This window comes from Equus asinus, chromosome 11 (genome assembly GCF_041296235.1).
Source record: "Equus asinus isolate D_3611 breed Donkey chromosome 11, EquAss-T2T_v2, whole genome shotgun sequence".
NCBI classification, from domain to species: Eukaryota; Metazoa; Chordata; class Mammalia; order Perissodactyla; family Equidae; genus Equus; species Equus asinus.
The window spans coordinates 3,982,727-3,998,659 of record NC_091800.1 but is presented as its reverse complement, the minus strand read 5'-3'; the positions used below and the strand labels follow the sequence as shown (position 1 = coordinate 3,998,659).

Sequence of the window (15,933 nt, the reverse complement as noted above, 5' to 3'; positions counted from 1 at the left end):
GTGGGTTTTGTGAGCCTTTCTAGCAAATTATTGCACATGAGGGCGGTTTGGGAACCCCAAGCTGGCGGTTGTCAGGAGGCTCGGGCAGAGCTGGCTGCCTGGAAAGCTGTGCTGGAACCTCACAGTTTGGCAACTCCAGGTAGCACCACAAGAAGTAATCGTACCTGGCCATCAGGTCATGCAAAACACCTGCCTCATCTCCCTCGCTCTGTTTTACTTTTCTTCTCTTTTTCCTTGTCATCCCTTTTATTTTTCATCTCTCTTTCTATGCCCCTCCTTTTTTATCGATCCTTCACTTATCCTGTCAATAACACCCATGAGCCTTAGACCATGTCAACAGTGACATTTCACCATGAAAAGGTCTTTGATTAAGAGACTGCTGTGAAATGTCTGCACATGGTCATTGGGATACCAGAAGCAGGCAAAATGTCTTGAGATAACTTATGGTGAAAGTCTCATTCTGCAAGCAATCATAAAAAATGAAAATCTCGTGTAAAAGTTGAATACATTTAAAGGAAAAGTCTGCATTTGTTAAACTGTAGTTCAATGGAAGCTCTCTATGGATGTTTGGTCTCATTTAAATATGTATATATCCCTTATAAAACTCACTTTCCGTTTGGATCCTTACCTTGAAATAAAAATGTTTTAACTGTTATTTGACGGGAAGGGAAAACCCCACAGCACTTGTACTTATTTATCTCCAGGTTATAGACAATTTGAGAAATGAGTGACTCCGAAGATGACGATATCCCCCAGCTGTCTTCCCACACCCTGGCAGCTCTCCAGGAATTTTATGCCGAGCAGAAGCAACAGATCGACCCAGGTGGGGACGATAAATATAACATTGGCATAATAGGAGAGAACTGGGTAAGTAAACGCGTTCCACGCCTCTCAGGAAGCAGTGGTGTGGAACCTGTTCTGTGCCTAGTACAGTGTTCGTCTGCATCCCACCTAATACCCAAATCTATCTTGCCGGTCATTCGGGAGCTGCACCTCTTTGGGGAGCTAGGACAGAAGGCAGTCCCTGAATATTTTAAGACAGCACGAGTGCAGATTTTCCTGGTTCTGGCTCTCAAGCAGGTTGGTGCTCAGAGGAGGGGACTTCTCTGATGGCATGTCAGTAGGTGCAGCGCCAACCTGGGCTTCCTTCCTGATGCTGCTGCCTTCGAGTGGTTTGTGTGGAGCCCAGCAAGCTTTGGGGACAGAGAAAATCGGTATCACTGCCGTCACTGGGGTAACTGAACTTGAACATGTAACGAAAAATTGCTGAAAGGGAATTTCTAAAGAAGATATTAATAGTGTCTGGTGCATAGTGTGTATTTCAAATTTGTTTTTTTGGTCCAAATAAAAGTAGGAATTAAAAAAGAAAAAAAATGAGTTGAGAGAAACTCCTAACCTAAGCTGGAACCTAGAAATTTAAATTTTTTGAAGGATATAGTTGAGAAATAGGTGATACTTGAATTGTTCTGTCTGTGCCTACCCTCGATAATAGATTTGTCTCTCTCCATCCCTTTACAACTGGCAGGAAGCTTGCTTATATATGTATATTTTATAGTCTTTCTACATTTTGTATCAAGTTTGGATCTCCTAAGTTATATAAAATTTCCCTATTTACCATCTATTTGAAACTGACTGTGATAAAAATGCTTCTTTATATTTCCTGTAAATGTTCCACCCACCCAGAGCCTCTTTCTCACCATCTGCCTTCTCTGCATGGTCTTGTCCTCCAGCCCGATGCTTCGAGAGAAAGTAAAATCAGAAGCCTGAAGTGCTGCATTATTCCTGAGTAATCTACCTTTTTCTCTTGTCCTTCTGCCTAATTTTTTAAATACTATGTACTTTTTCGTCATTCTAAAAGTAATCTCTGTTTGTTATAGAAAATATATAAAAACATAAACAACAAAAAAATGAAAGCTAGTCCTAATCCCACTACCTAGCATGAGCGATTTTTATAATTTTGACACTTTTTTTGTTTTGCTTTTTCTCTTTTTTTAATTGAGGTATAATTGACATACAACATCATCTTAGTTTCAGGTGTACAACATAATGACTTGACATTTCTACATATTGCAAAATGATCCCCACTGTAAATGTAGTTAACATCCATCACCACACATTGTTACAGAGTTTTTTTTCTTGTGATGAGAACTTTTAAGATCAACTCTCTTATCCTCTTTCAAATATACAATCCGGTTTTTGTTGTTTTTTTTTTGAGGAAGATTAGCCCTGAGCTAACTACTACCAGTCCTCCTCTTTTTTTGCTGAGGAAGCCTGTCCCTGAGCTAACATCCGTGCCCATCTTCCTCTACTTTTTTTTTATATGTGGGATGCCTACCACAGCATGGTGTGCCAAGCAGTGCCATGTCTGCACCGTGATCCGAACCGGGGAACCCCGGGCCGCTGAGAAGCAGAACATGCACACTTAACTGCTGCGCCACCAGGCCGGCCCTCCACAATACGGTATTGTTAACTACAGTCACTATGCTGTATGTCACATCCCCAGGACTTAGTTATTTTATACCTGGAAGTTTGCACCTTTGACTGTCTTCATTCATTTCACCCACCTGCCACCCTCTGCCTCTGCCCAACACCAATCTGTTCTCTGTTTCTATGAGCATGGTTTTGTCTTTTTTTTTTGATTCCCTGTATAAGTGAGATGACACAGTATTTCTCTTTCTCTGTCTGAGTTATTTCACTTGGCATAATCATGTTGTTGCAAATGGCAGGACTTCCTCATTTTTTATGGCTGAATAGTATTCCATTGTGTTTGTATACCACATTTTCTTTCTCCACTCATCTGTTCACGGACACTTAGGTTGTTTCCATATCTTGGCTATTGTAAATAATGCTGCAATGAACTTCGGGGGTGCATATATCTTTTCAGATTAGTGTTTTCATTTTCTTAGATAAATACCCAAAAGTGGAATTGCTAGATCATATTACAGTTCTAATTTTTTTTTGAGGAAAAACTACGGTTTTCCATAGCAGATGTTCCAATTTACATTCCCACGAACAGGGCACAAGGGTTCCCTTTTCTCCACATCCTTGTCAACACTTGTTATTTCTTATCTTGTTGATAATAGTCATTCTAACAGGTGTGAGGTGATATCTCATTGTGGTTTTGATTTCCACTCCCCTGATGATTAGTGATGCTGGGCATCTTTTCATGTACTTGTTGGCCATCTGTATGTCTTCTTTGGAAAAATGTCTATCCAGGTCCTCTGCCCATTTTTTAATCAGGTTGTTTGTTTTTTTGCCAGTGAGTTGCATGAGTTCTTTATATATTTTGGATATTAACCCATTACGAGTTATATGATTTACAAATATTTTCTCCCATTCAGTAGGTTGCATTTTTCATGTTGTTGATGGTTTCCTTTCCTGTGCAGAAGCTTTTTAGTTTGAGGTAGTCCCACTTGTTTGTGTTTGCTTTTGTCACCTTTGCTTTTGGGGTCAAATTTAAAAAACCATAGCCAAGACCAATGTCAGGAAGCTCACAGCCTATGTTTTCTTCTAGGAGTTTTATGCTTTCAGGTCTTACATTCAAGTCTTTAATTTATTTTGAGTTAATTTTTGTGTATGGTGTAGGATAGTGGTTTAGTTTCATGTTTTTGGTTGCGGCTGTCCAGTTTTCCCAACACCATTTATTGAAGAGACTGTCCATTCCCCATTGTATATGCTTGGCTCCTTTGTTGTACCATATATGCAAGCATTTATTTCTGGGAGCTCTGTTCTGTTTCATTGATCTCTGTATCTGTTTTTATGCCAATACCATACTGTTTTGATTGCTGTACCTCTGTAACATAGTTTGAAATCAGGGAGCGTGATGCCCCCAGCTTTGTTCTTCTTTCTCAGTATTGCTTTGGCCGTTCCAGGTTTTTTGTGCTTCCTTACAAATTTTAGGATTGTTTGTTCTGTTTCTGTGAAAAATGCAATGGGAATTTTGATAGGGATTGCATTGAATCTGTAGATTGCTTTGGGTGGTATGAGCATTTTAACAGTATGAATTCTTACAATCCATGAGCATGGAAAATCTTTCCACTTATTTGTGTCTTCTCCATTTCTTTTAGCCGTGTCTTATAGTTTTCAGTGTACAGGTTTTTCACTTCCTTGGTTAAAGTTATTCCTAGGTTTTTGTTCTTTTTGATGCAAATAAATGGAACTGTTTTCTTAATCTCTCTTTCTGTCTGTTATTAGTGTATAGAAATGCCACGAATTTCTGTATATTGATTTTGTATCCTGAAACTTTATTGAATTCATTTATTAGTTCTAACAGTCTTTTGGTGGAGTTTTAGGGTTTTCTATATATAATATCATACCTTCTGAAAATAGTGACAGTTTCATTTTTTCCTTTCCAATTTGGATGCCTTTTATTTCTTTTTCTTGCCTAATTGCTCTTGCTAGGACTTGCAATACTATGTTGAGAGATGTTTTGTTTTGTTTATAAAATTCAATAAATCTCCTAGGAATTAAAAAAAAGTTATATGAAGTATAGGAAAGAGAACATTATAAAACTAGAGGATAAATCCAGGAGGCTCAACATTCACCTAATTGGAGTTCCCAAAAAATAGAACAGAAAACAAAGAGGAGAGGAAATCTTCAAAGATTAATATTAGAAAATTTCCAAAAACCTAAGACCTTCACTAAGATATGATTATGATAATTGTGAAAATATAGTAACAAAGAAGATGCTAGAACTTTCCAAAGGAAAAGTAGGTCACCTACAAAGTCTCAGGACTGAGTCACATTGTACTTCTCCATAGCTTTACTGGAAACTAGAAAAAAGTGAAGCAATGCCTTCAATATTTGGAATGAAAATTTTCTTCAGCCTAGAATTCTGTACTCAGCTGAGCTACCAATAAAATATGAGGATAAAATAAAAACATTTTATACATGACGAGTCTCACAACATTTGGCTCCCATGCACCACTTTTCACAAGCTGCAAGAGGACACTGGAAGAATTAGGGATAGGTTCAAAGAAACCAAGAAAATGACACAATCATACACTTATTAACTCTAGGAAAAACAAAAGGTACCATTCTGGAAGGAAATGCAACCATAGTATGTTACTTGGCTCAGCAGCGAACCCTGCTGATTTTAACTAAACTAAACTTAGGTAACAACTATATGGGGTGGGTGAGATATAAGCGAAGGGTATGTATGAGGAGTGAAATCCTCATCTACCACAGTAAATACATAATATGAAGTAGGTTAATAAAGAAATGACGTTTAAAACATAATATTTAGAAATATGGGGACAAAAGATTAAAGAGCCAACAGCTGAAATTGCTTCTGAGGAGTGGGACTCAGCGGTGGGGAGATGTGGGGCAGAGGACTGTTGTGTTTCTTTATAAGCCTAGAAGTGCTTTTCCCTTTTAAAGCCATGTTCATGTAGCACATTGATTAAGAGTAAGATTTTTTATTTTTTTTATTTTTTGAGGAAGATTAGCCCTGAGCTAACATCTGCTGCCAATCCTCCTCTTTTTGCTGAGGAAGATTGGCCCTGAGCTAACATCTTTGCCCATCTTCCTCTATTTTATATGTGGGATGATGGCACAGCATGGCTTGATAATCGGTGCATAAGTCAACAAGTGGGATCCAAATCCGCAAACCCTGGGCCGCTGAAGCAGAGCACACGAACTTAACTGCTATGCCACTGGGCTGGCCCGATGATTTTTACTTTTTAGAATGATGTGAGAAGAGTCAAAACACATCACTCTGCCCTGACAATGTTGGAGTGAGGAAGAAGGGCAGCTCAGTAGCCAACCATCACAAAACTCTGCAGCCTTCCAAATCAAGTGAAACAGAAGCCCCTACATACCATGTACCCTAGGGGCTTTCCTCCAGCTTTCCAAGCAAAGGAGAGTCAGAGCTTGACATTTTTCCTGTAGCTAAGAAAGGTTAGACACACACATCTAGACGCAGTTATAGACAGAGACATGAATTCATATTTAGTCATACCTGGCTTAATGACGTGGATGCATTTTGATAAATGTCGTTAGGCAATGTCATCGTTGTAGGAACATCACAGGGTGTACTAACACAAACCTAGGCTATATGGAACTAGTCCTATGGGACCAACCTCGTATAAGTGGTCCATCATTGACCAAAACTTCGTTATGTGGCACATGACTGTACATATATCCAAATGAATACGTACATTCTGTTTGGAAACAGTTTTTTCCCTTGGTATTTTGTAGGTACAAAAATCACATAACATGCAAACACTAGCAGTTTTTCTTCTTTGTTGGCTGTCATTCATTTATTGCTTTTCTTGCATTAATGCAGTGGTTAGGTCTTACAGTAAAACGTTGAATAACAGTATCGAAAGCAGACATTCTTGCCTTGTTTTTTTCTCATGGGGAAAAAGTATGATACTGGCTGTCAGTTTTTTCTAGATGCTGTTTATCAGTTTAAAGAAGTTTTCTACTATTCCTAATTTGCTAAGAGGTTTTTTTTTTTAATCATGAAAGGGTGTTGAATTTAGTTAAATGTTTTTCCTTTTGCATTTATTGAAATGATCATATATTTTTTTGGAAACATTTCTGTTACCGAGCCCCAAGGGCCCGGTGACCCGCAAGTGGGTCCTTGTGCCCGGAGCCGCCCACACCAATAGAACAAAACCAGGTTCAGAATAGCAGGGCAGAAACACTACTCACAGATCAGTGAATGGAGGAGGCAGAGCTGTGCTCTAAGACACCTCCGGAGAGAAGGGGAGCAGGCTTCTTACGACGTGAAGGGGGCGGGGTCTCGAGTCATCGCTGGGCCGGGGCCTCTGGGGCATGTGCCCATGCTCCCTTCGTGCTCACGGCACCTTTTGCGCTCGGCACCCCATCGCGCCCTGGGCCTTTCTGGTTGAGACCGGCTCTGCGGTTGGGCCCCGTGGCGGTGCTCTGCCTTGGTTCCTGCAAGCAAGCGCAACTCACAAAGGATCCGCGTGGGACCTGCTGTGGGGACTCCCCGCTGACGCCGTTAGAGCCGGAGCTGTGGGCTCGCGCCCTCGCCGCCTGCCCGCTCGGGAGAGGCCTGTGGGGAACGGCCCACCATGGCTGCGGAACCCCCTTTCCCACGGAAATCACCCAGCGTTTACAAGCGAGTAGATAAGTGAGGACCGTTAGAACTGAGAAGACAGCACAGATAGGAGGCGGAAAGACAGACAGCTCGCGCGACGGAGGGAGGGCGTCAGGGCAATCGCGGATGAGAGCGGGCCTGGAGGCGCGGCGGGGCCTGCGGCCCAGCGCCCGCGTCCTGCACGCTCCCCGACCGGAGCCCAGTGAGGCGGCGGCCCCGCGGCCCAGTGCCCGCGTCCTGCACGCTCCCCGACCGGAGCCCAGTCAGGCAGCGGCCCCGCGGCCCAGCGCCCGCGTCCTGCACGCTCCCCGACCGGAGCCCAGTCAGGCAGCGGCCCCGCGGCCCAGCGCCCGCGTCCTGCGCGCGCTCCCCGACCGGAGCCCAGTCAGGCAGCGGCCCCGCGGCCCAGCGCCCGCGTCCTGCACGCTCCCCGACCGGAGCCCAGTGAGGCGGCGGCCCCGCGGCCCAGTGCCCGCGTCCTGCACGCTCCCCGACCGGAGTCCAGTTAGCAGGCGGGGGCAGGTCCAGGGCCAGTTCTCAAAGGTGGGTCGTGTTCTTCCCTCTGGGGATGTGGACTGGTTCGCCTTTTTGTGTCAATGCCTAGATCCCATTAGTTAATTAGGGCTTTCTTTTAATTTAAAGTAATTTAAAAGAAAAAGGGACCCGCCCGGTGGCCTAGGGGTTAAGGTCAGTGCGCCCCGCTTCGTGGCCCGGTTCGGTTCCCAGGCGGGGACCTACCGTGCTGGTGGATCTGCAGCACTCATGGGGCAAGAGGGTTCAGGGCAGATCTTCCTCAGCGGAAAGAAAAAAAAGAAAAAATTTAAATATATGCACACTAGTGTAGTGGGTATAAGTTAAAAGGAAATTTATGCCAATTCTAAAATGATTTCTGCTCACGCTCTGTTACAGCAGTTGAGCCAGTTTTGGTACAGTCAGGAGACGGCTTTGCAGCTCGCCAAGGAAGCGATTACAGCTGCTGGAGAGGGTGGCAGGTGAGATCCAAGTTTTGTTTGTCTTTTGTTCTGAAGTAATGTATTGAATGTCCTTCCTGGATGAGAGATGGTTCCTAAGAAGTCTGAACTATAATCTGCAAACATTGCAGTCCGTGGTTTGCAGAACAGGAGGAATTACGAACGGCTTCCGTGCTGTGTGTGGAGACTCTTTGTCGTGAGAGGCGTTATCTCTGTCCTATGTTAACTTGTTTTAACCTGTGTCTTCCTTTATACCCCTGGAGTTGGTTTTAAAAGAAAAAATCTCAATGTTTGACCTTCTTGAAGTTTTAAGAATATAGGTTTTCTTTTTTGTTAATTTGGTTTTTATTTTTATCAAAATTTTGCATGCATATCAAGTCAATGGTCTTAAAAGATTTGTTTAAAAAAAATCCATTGCTAACTTCCTCCTTTTTCAGCTCCCTTTCAACTGATTCTTTTAGTATTTACAGCCATACTTCTGAATAGCACGTTTATATTGGCACTTCTTGATTTGTCATTTGCAGCATTATTTCTTGACTTCTCAACTTAGGGAATGAGGCTGTAGCTCTCCTTCATACTCCATCCCTACCACACACGTGTGTGCTTTCCGTCCGCGCTCCCAATAGAGTTATATCCTCATTGTGGTTAAAACAGAGTTTATATTGTTAGTCAACATAAATGTTCTTTACAGATGAGTCTTTTACTTTTCCTTTGCTGTACAATTTTTCGTTTTCCCTGAAAAAAATAATTGTCTTATTATTTATGTATTTCTATGTCTATATCACTAATTGGCCCTTAAATTCTGCCCCAGTTGTGTAAATCTCCTATCAGTAAATTAAACCATACCTCAACTCCTTATAAAAATAATCACTCCCAGGGCTTTGTAGCCGGTTCCGATCTGTACTGGTTGATGTTCAGCTTGGCTGGGCTGTTTTAGCTCCTTCCCCATCTGCTGAGTTGTCCTTTTACCTCTCTTTTGTTCTGGATTTCTTGTTTATAGTACCCCAATGCTTAGTTTACAGCTTTATCTTGGTTGGAGGCATTCTTCAATAGTTTCTACAGAAAAGATACATGGGAGGGAAATTTTTTAAAAACCTTTATTCCACCCTTACTCTTGATTGTGATAGTTTTGTTGGGTATCAAATTCCAGGTCTTGAGGGCATTGCTTCACTAATTCCCAGTTTCCATAGGTGCCTTTGAAAAATCCACTGCCACTCTGATTTCCTGTAGGAAACCTGTTTTTCCCATCCCTGCCAACTGCAAGCTTAGAACTTGCTTTTCTGGCCTGTGCTCGATGTGTCTTGGTGTGGGGCTCCCGTCTGCTGAACTGTGTAGACAGCTCTTCACTCTCACAGCTCATGTGCTTCAGTTTGGGAAACTTGTCTTAAATTACTTCTTTGATTTCTTCCTCACTGTTTTTTCTCTTCCTCTTTCATTTGAATGTTGGACCTGATCTTCTACTTTCTTTCTCTCCTTTTTCCATCTGTTGTCTTTTTTACCTTATTTTCTGGGAAGATTTCTCAACTTTGTCTTCTAAACTTTCTACTGAGTTTACCATTTCTGCTGTCATATAGTCATAGATAGTTTTGTTTTTGATCTCTGGATATTTATTATTGTATCTCGTTCATCCTTATGAAGATATTAATTGTAGGATTTTAAGTTTTCTTCCCCCTACATAGTCTGTTTACTCCAACAACATGCCTTTTCCATTTGTTTATTTTGGCCTCTAATATTTGATGTTTTCCTTGAATGTCTGTGGACCTTTTGCTGTCTATTCATATTTAAGGGTAGGGCACTCAAAAGCTGGAAGTTTTGATCCATGGGCAGACCTTATCTACTTTGGTCTCTGCAGTTGGATGATCTGGATGAGCTTTTTTATAGGGAAACCCCACTGTCAGTATGTCTAGTCTTCCCCTGTGGGCTGGTCAGAGCTCCAGGGGAGAGTCTTCTAACATGTGCCTGGAATTATGCATCTCATTGATGTCATCATGGGAGGCACAGTACTTAAAAAAAGCTGGAGATCTCAACATCCAGTGGGCTTAACTTAATCCTTGTCAGTTCCACGTGGTGCTTCATCACTAGCTGTGCCTGGCATCACCCCCACAACTCCTCCCCCGTCCATCCAGAGAACGTCCCTCCAGTTCTTTGCCATAGTTATGGAGGGGCAGATCCCTGGAGGCTTGAGATAGGGAAGAGAATCCTGGGAACAGATTTCTTCTGAACTGGGCCTTTCAATGAATTCTTCTGTTTTTAGTCCCACCTTCACCCCTACTCTTGAGTTACCCAGTTCTGCCGCTTCCTGAGCCTTTGAGGGTGCTGTGATGTAAACCAGGTTGTTTCTTAGCTTTCCTGGCTGCCAGTTTAGGGTCTGCTTTCTTGGGGCTGCTGTGTCAAATGCCACCCATTCTTTTGCTTCTCAACTTCCTCAGTGCTGTTTCCTTCGTCCCCTCTTGCATTCTCTTTGGTCTTAGAGGTTTATGCTTCAGCCACAAAACAAGGCAAAATTTTACTCATGTTTTATTCGGTAGGCTTGAATAAGGGAGCAAATCTAAATGAATGTGTTGCATCTGCCATCTTTAACTAGAAGTCCTAAGTTTTTCTTTTTTCTGTTCTTTTTCTTTTTTAAACTATAAGCAGTTGTTTATTAGGGTTTTCGTAATGACAGTGTTTTTACATATATTTTCTTTTTTCCACTCATGTGAGGGCTTTGGAAGCAGCCTTTGCTGTTTTCTGAAAGGCATCTTCAGTATTTTGAGGGGCTCCGTCTGACTTGTAAAGATGAAGAGTCACAGTGGCACTTACTGAGCACTTACTGAGCGCCCTCTCCGCTGGCTGTGTGCTCTGTGAGGTCGTCTCCTTTAATCCTCACGCCTCTGTGAGGTGGTTACTGTTGTCCTCTCCATTCTAAAGATAGACTTTGAGGCCCAACAGATGAAGTCACTTGCAGAAGGTCACCAGCTGGTGAGTGGCAGAGCTGGGCTGCAACCCAGGCTGTCCAATCTCACTGCTACATAGGAAATGGCATTGTCTCCACCATGCTCAGCAGGCTCTACTTTCATTCCTTCTTGCTCAGACCTCTTCCCTTCTGCCTGAAGTACATCCTTTGGAACTTTATAGTGAAGGTCTGCGGGTAAAAAACTCTCGGATTTTTTTTGTCCGAAAATATCTTTATTCCACCCTCTTTCTTGGAAGGCTTTTTCATTGTGCGTCTAGTCTTTGGTTGCTGCTTATTCTCTTTCAGTGCAGGGAAGATAGAGGTCCCCGGCCTCTGCCTCTCCTCCTGCTCCCCAGAGCTCTGGCAGCAGCCTGGCTGGGCTGTGGGCAAGAAGAGCTGCAGCAGGAGAATTGTGCCCCTGCCACCCCAGGCTGGGACGTGCATGTTTCCCGCAGAAGCCTCACATGGCCTCAGCAGACTTCATCACACACTTCCAGTGTTTTCCACTGAGCAGCCGTTAAGCTGGTGTGGGCACCTGACAGCACACATGACCTGTCTCTGCTGGGAAATGCATCTCATAGTTTTAAAGCTGAGCTTAATTTTTAAAAGAAGTACTTTTTTGAATGATAATATACATACATGATAAAAATGTGAAAGTGGGGCCAGCCCCGTGGCCGAGTGGTTAAGTTCGTGCACTCGGCTTCAATGGCCCAGAGTTTCGCTGGTTCGGATCCTGGGTGCAGACATGGCACCACTCATCGGGCCATTCTGAGGCGGCGTCCCACATAGCGCAACTAGAAGGACCCACAACTGAAAATACACAACTATGTGCTGGGGGGCTTTGGGGAGAAGAAGGAAAAATAAAATCTTAAAAAAAAAAAAAAGTAAAAGTTACAAAGGGGATTGAGAAAAAAAGCCAGTCTCTTTCTCCATTGTCTCCAATCCCCCAGTTCCACTCCCATGAGGCACCCGTGGTCCCTGGCTCTTGTGCCTCTCCCAGAGATCACAGGTTCGTCTGTGAGCGTATATTCTTAGACCCATGAAAGCATGGTTTACGCTCTTCTGTTCCTTGAATATCTTGGAGAGTAAATGGCTACAGAGTGTTCCGTTGTAACAAATGTACCACAGTCAAGTCAATAATTCACTATTTAAGTTACTTCTAGCTTTTTTAGCAGTTGGTTTTAAAAGTTTACTGTTGGAACACCACCCATTCATAAATGGTAGTGTTGTACCACTGGGGACTGCTTGTAATGCAGCATTCCTTAATTTCCCTGTTCAGAAAAGAAGCAGAAATTCAAAGTAGCTTGTCTGCACTGAGACCTAATTTTAATGTTATCTTTTTGGAAAACTGGAGTTATTTAGGCAGTTATTTGGGATTTTTCTTTAAAGATTATGAATATTCCAAAATAACTTCAAAATATTTAGTTTGAGACTAAAAGTATTTGAAATAAATGTTAAAGGACCACCATGAAAATAAGGGGTAAATTTAGGCCTCAGGCTATCTAACGTTTGTCCTAATGTGTTCCTTTTTTACACTTTTTACTATATTTTTTTTACGTTTTTTGTTTTACATTTTTTAGTATAAAAAAGCAGATTTATCCTTTCATACCTTAAAATTATGAGTTGCAGATTTTTAAATACGAGATTCCCTAAAAGTGAGGCAATATAAAGTTTTCTCTTGAAATTTACTCCTGCTATGTTAGTTTGCACTATTATTTCCTTTAAGAAAATCTGAGCACAAGGACTTATATTTTTTAGTAAAGTAGTCGTTTTTTAACACCATAAGCTGTTCATTAAAGATCTTTCATGAGTTTGTTCATTCTGTTTCCTAGAATAGCATGTGTGAGTGCCCCCAGTGTTTACCAGAAACTGAGAGAGCTGCACAGAGAAGACTTTTCTGTATACATCTTTGAATATGACAAAAGATTTGCCATATATGGAGAAGAGTTTATCTTCTATGATTACAATAATCCACTGGATTTACCTGAAAAAATTGCTGCACATAGTTTCGACATCGTAATAGCAGATCCCCCCTATCTTTCTGAGGAATGTCTCAGGAAAACGTCAGAAACCATCAAATATCTGACTCAGGGCAAGATTCTGCTGTGCACAGGTAGGTGCCAGATTGCATCTCTCCTGAAAATTGGTGACGGTGGGTGTTCAAGCCTTAGGTATCAAGAGTTAGAAGAGATCTTAGAACTCAAATCCTGAATCCACCACTCACTGTGGGACCTTAAACAAGTTATTTAACCTCTCTGTGCCCAGTTTCCTTATCTGTAAACTGGGACTGATAGTACTACCTGCATTTCAAGGTTATTGGGAATTAAGTGACACGATACACGTAGAGTGGGGTCTGGCGTGTAGCGAGTGCGCCCTGAATGGTATTTTTACTTACCGTCATCAGCATTAGTTAGTAGTATTTGATGCAGCCTCCACACTTGATAAGAGAAATTTGGAATCTATAGAGTTCAAGTGAATGCCTAAGGCTGCAGAGCTAGACGTTAGATTAGGTTTATTAAAGCAGAAGAGTTTTCTGACTTGTGAGATCGATATGTTTTCTTAAGGTGGATATACTGAAATTTGACCAAAACGTCAAATGTGGACTCCTGGTCTCCCTCCTTCTGGAGAGCCTGGGGCACAGGCCCGGTAGCACTGCGCCCTCCTGCGCCCAGGCCCTCAGGCCATTGCTCCTCCCCAGAGCGCCTGGGGCTGGGAGGAGGCCTGGCCTGCAGGGGGTCATCTTCTTTGGGGGTGTAGAATTGCTTACTTGGTCGAGAACGTGACTCTTTTGTTCACACAATATTTACTTAATGCTTATTGATTCAACAATCGTTTACTGCCCTCATGGAGCATACATTAGTTTTAGGGGATAGGTTAAAAGACGTAACAAGACAGAAGAAATGAGTTACTAATTCTGATAAGTGTAATGAAAGAATCAGAGAAAGCAGGGTAGCACAGGGGATCATAGTACTTCACATGGACTGGGGCGTCTCCTGGAGCAGCAGCGTTTCAGTGGAGACCTCCAGGGGAGGTCCGGGGGAGCAGCGTGGCCCAGTCAGGGAGCCCTGTGGCTGGAGCCTGGGCGGGGAGGGGCATGGCGAGAGGCCCCCCTGCAGACATTGGTCTGGTCGGAGTTGGGATTTCCTCTTAAAGCGTTCAGCCCCAAAGTGACAGGATCCGATTTGTCTACACAAGTTTCCTTTAACTTTGTACCCAAATGGATTTATGAGACAAGTGACCACAGCATGCCACTGAGACAGTGGTCTGGACAAGGCTGTGACAGTAGGAAAGGAGGGCAGGGAGTGGAGTGAAGATACACTGTGGGGATAAAGTTGGAGGAACTCGCTCTGCCCTGAATGTGGAGGGTGAAGACGAGGAAGGATCAGGGTGAGCCTGGGTTTGGGGCCTGTGCGGCTGGTAAGGCACATCCTGTGGGGCAGCAGCAGGGCGGCGGCAGCGGCCACGGTGTCCACAGCATCAGCTGTGCAGGCAGGCCGCCGGGCGAGCACTGGCTGGAGGGGGAAACTGGGGCCAGTCAGCCTGAAGCTGACGTGAGTGTGTTCATAAGAATTGCACAGTTAGATATTACTGAAAAAGGGGTTCTTGACTCAAAGTTGGAAAACACTCGTTTTTAGTAATTTTTTTTGCTTTCCTTATGTTACTTTGTGGAATCTAATTTATTTCTAAATTTCTAAGTGACTCAGCTTTGCAGAGGTAGGAAAATTATTGAGTAAAAGAGGAAGGGAAAAAAGTAGGTAATTTGCAAAAACGCTGGAGAAAGTAAAAAGGAATGTGAAGGACGGGCCCCCTCATTTGTGGAGTGGTAGCATCAAGTAATTGCTTCACGTCTTCCAGTCTAGGGCCCTCCGCAGCTCGCGATGACGCTGCGCATGGTTGGCATTTCAGTCTTCCAGTTCGTTTGGTTTGTTCTCTTCAGGTGCCGTCATGCAAGAAGAGGCAGCGAAACTTCTTGGAGTGAAGATGTGCAAGTTTATTCCAGAACACACTCGAACCCTGGCAAATGAGTTTCGCTGTTACGTGAATTATGATTCTGGGCTGGACCATGAAATCTAAATGCAGATCGTAATGTAACACGGTTAAGACCCTAGGTGACATTTCCTTCTTTTTATTTTCTTAGTAGAGAGCTGTCCCCGCCCTCATTTTCACAATAAAGATACAACATCTCACTGTGACTTCCTTCTTGAGGGCCTCTCTAGAGCTCGGGATGCTTGTGCTAACTTGATTCCATGGAATTATAGTTGGAAGAAATCTTCGAATCAATCTAATCTACTCTCCTCACTTAACATAGGTAAAAAGCGAAGTACAAACACTTAGTGGCTTGGCCAAGACCTGAAGTAGGCAGAACCTTAACCTCTGCCTCTGGCCATTCGGCCCCTTAAAATGGGCTCATTCGGATTCTGCCCTGTGGGGCTGCTGGTTCTTCCCATGGCTCTCGTTGAGCGTCGTAACACTGGTGAGGGGCCCTCCTCTGCTCCAGCCCCTCAAGGAGACATGACTTGCCTCCATGTAAAAGTTGATAATCCTAGCAACTAGTGTCCGAGAGCCTCGCGGACTTCTCCCCGTCCCCAGTTCTTGGAGGGATGACAGGAACGCAGCCCAGGTGCCCTCTGTACACAGCCCAGCCCCAGCGTCTTCAGCCTCCGCCACATCAAACGCCCTGAGCCACCTGAGAAAATAGGAGTGCCACCTGCAAACAAATACCATAGCAAAAAGGACGTGAAGAGTGTGCTAGACTTTATTGTTGTTCAGAGAGTGTTCATCATACATCCACACCACAGAACACTACCCAGCAATCAAAAGGAACAAAATATTGATATCCACAACTTGGATGGATTTCAAGGGCATTCTGAGTAAAAAAGCCAATCCCAAAAGGTCACGTACTATGTGTTTCCATTTATGAAACAGCATTCTCGAATGGAGAACAGATTAGTGGTTGG

At 43.3% G+C, this 15,933-nt stretch overlaps 1 protein-coding gene across 6 annotated transcripts in view; it reads left to right on the top strand.

Annotated features, from left to right (window-relative positions):
* EEF1AKMT1 (EEF1A lysine methyltransferase 1) overlaps positions 1-15,162 on the top strand; it is a 33,483-nt gene extending 18,321 nt beyond the window's left edge. For 3 of the 6 annotated variants that reach the window (XM_014837162.3, XM_070520386.1, XM_044777451.2), the window contains exons 2-5: positions 705-867; positions 7,979-8,061; positions 12,808-13,088; positions 14,913-15,162. In XM_014837162.3, the coding sequence (XP_014692648.1) occupies positions 724-867; positions 7,979-8,061; positions 12,808-13,088; positions 14,913-15,049 (645 nt within the window). In that variant the 5' untranslated portion in view covers positions 705-723 and the 3' untranslated portion in view covers positions 15,050-15,162. The remainder of the gene's footprint in view (positions 1-704; positions 868-7,978; positions 8,062-12,807; positions 13,089-14,912) is intronic. The other 3 variants (XM_014837164.3, XM_070520387.1, XM_070520388.1) reach the window with 1 other exon arrangement.
* Positions 15,163-15,933: the final 771 nt, after the last annotated feature.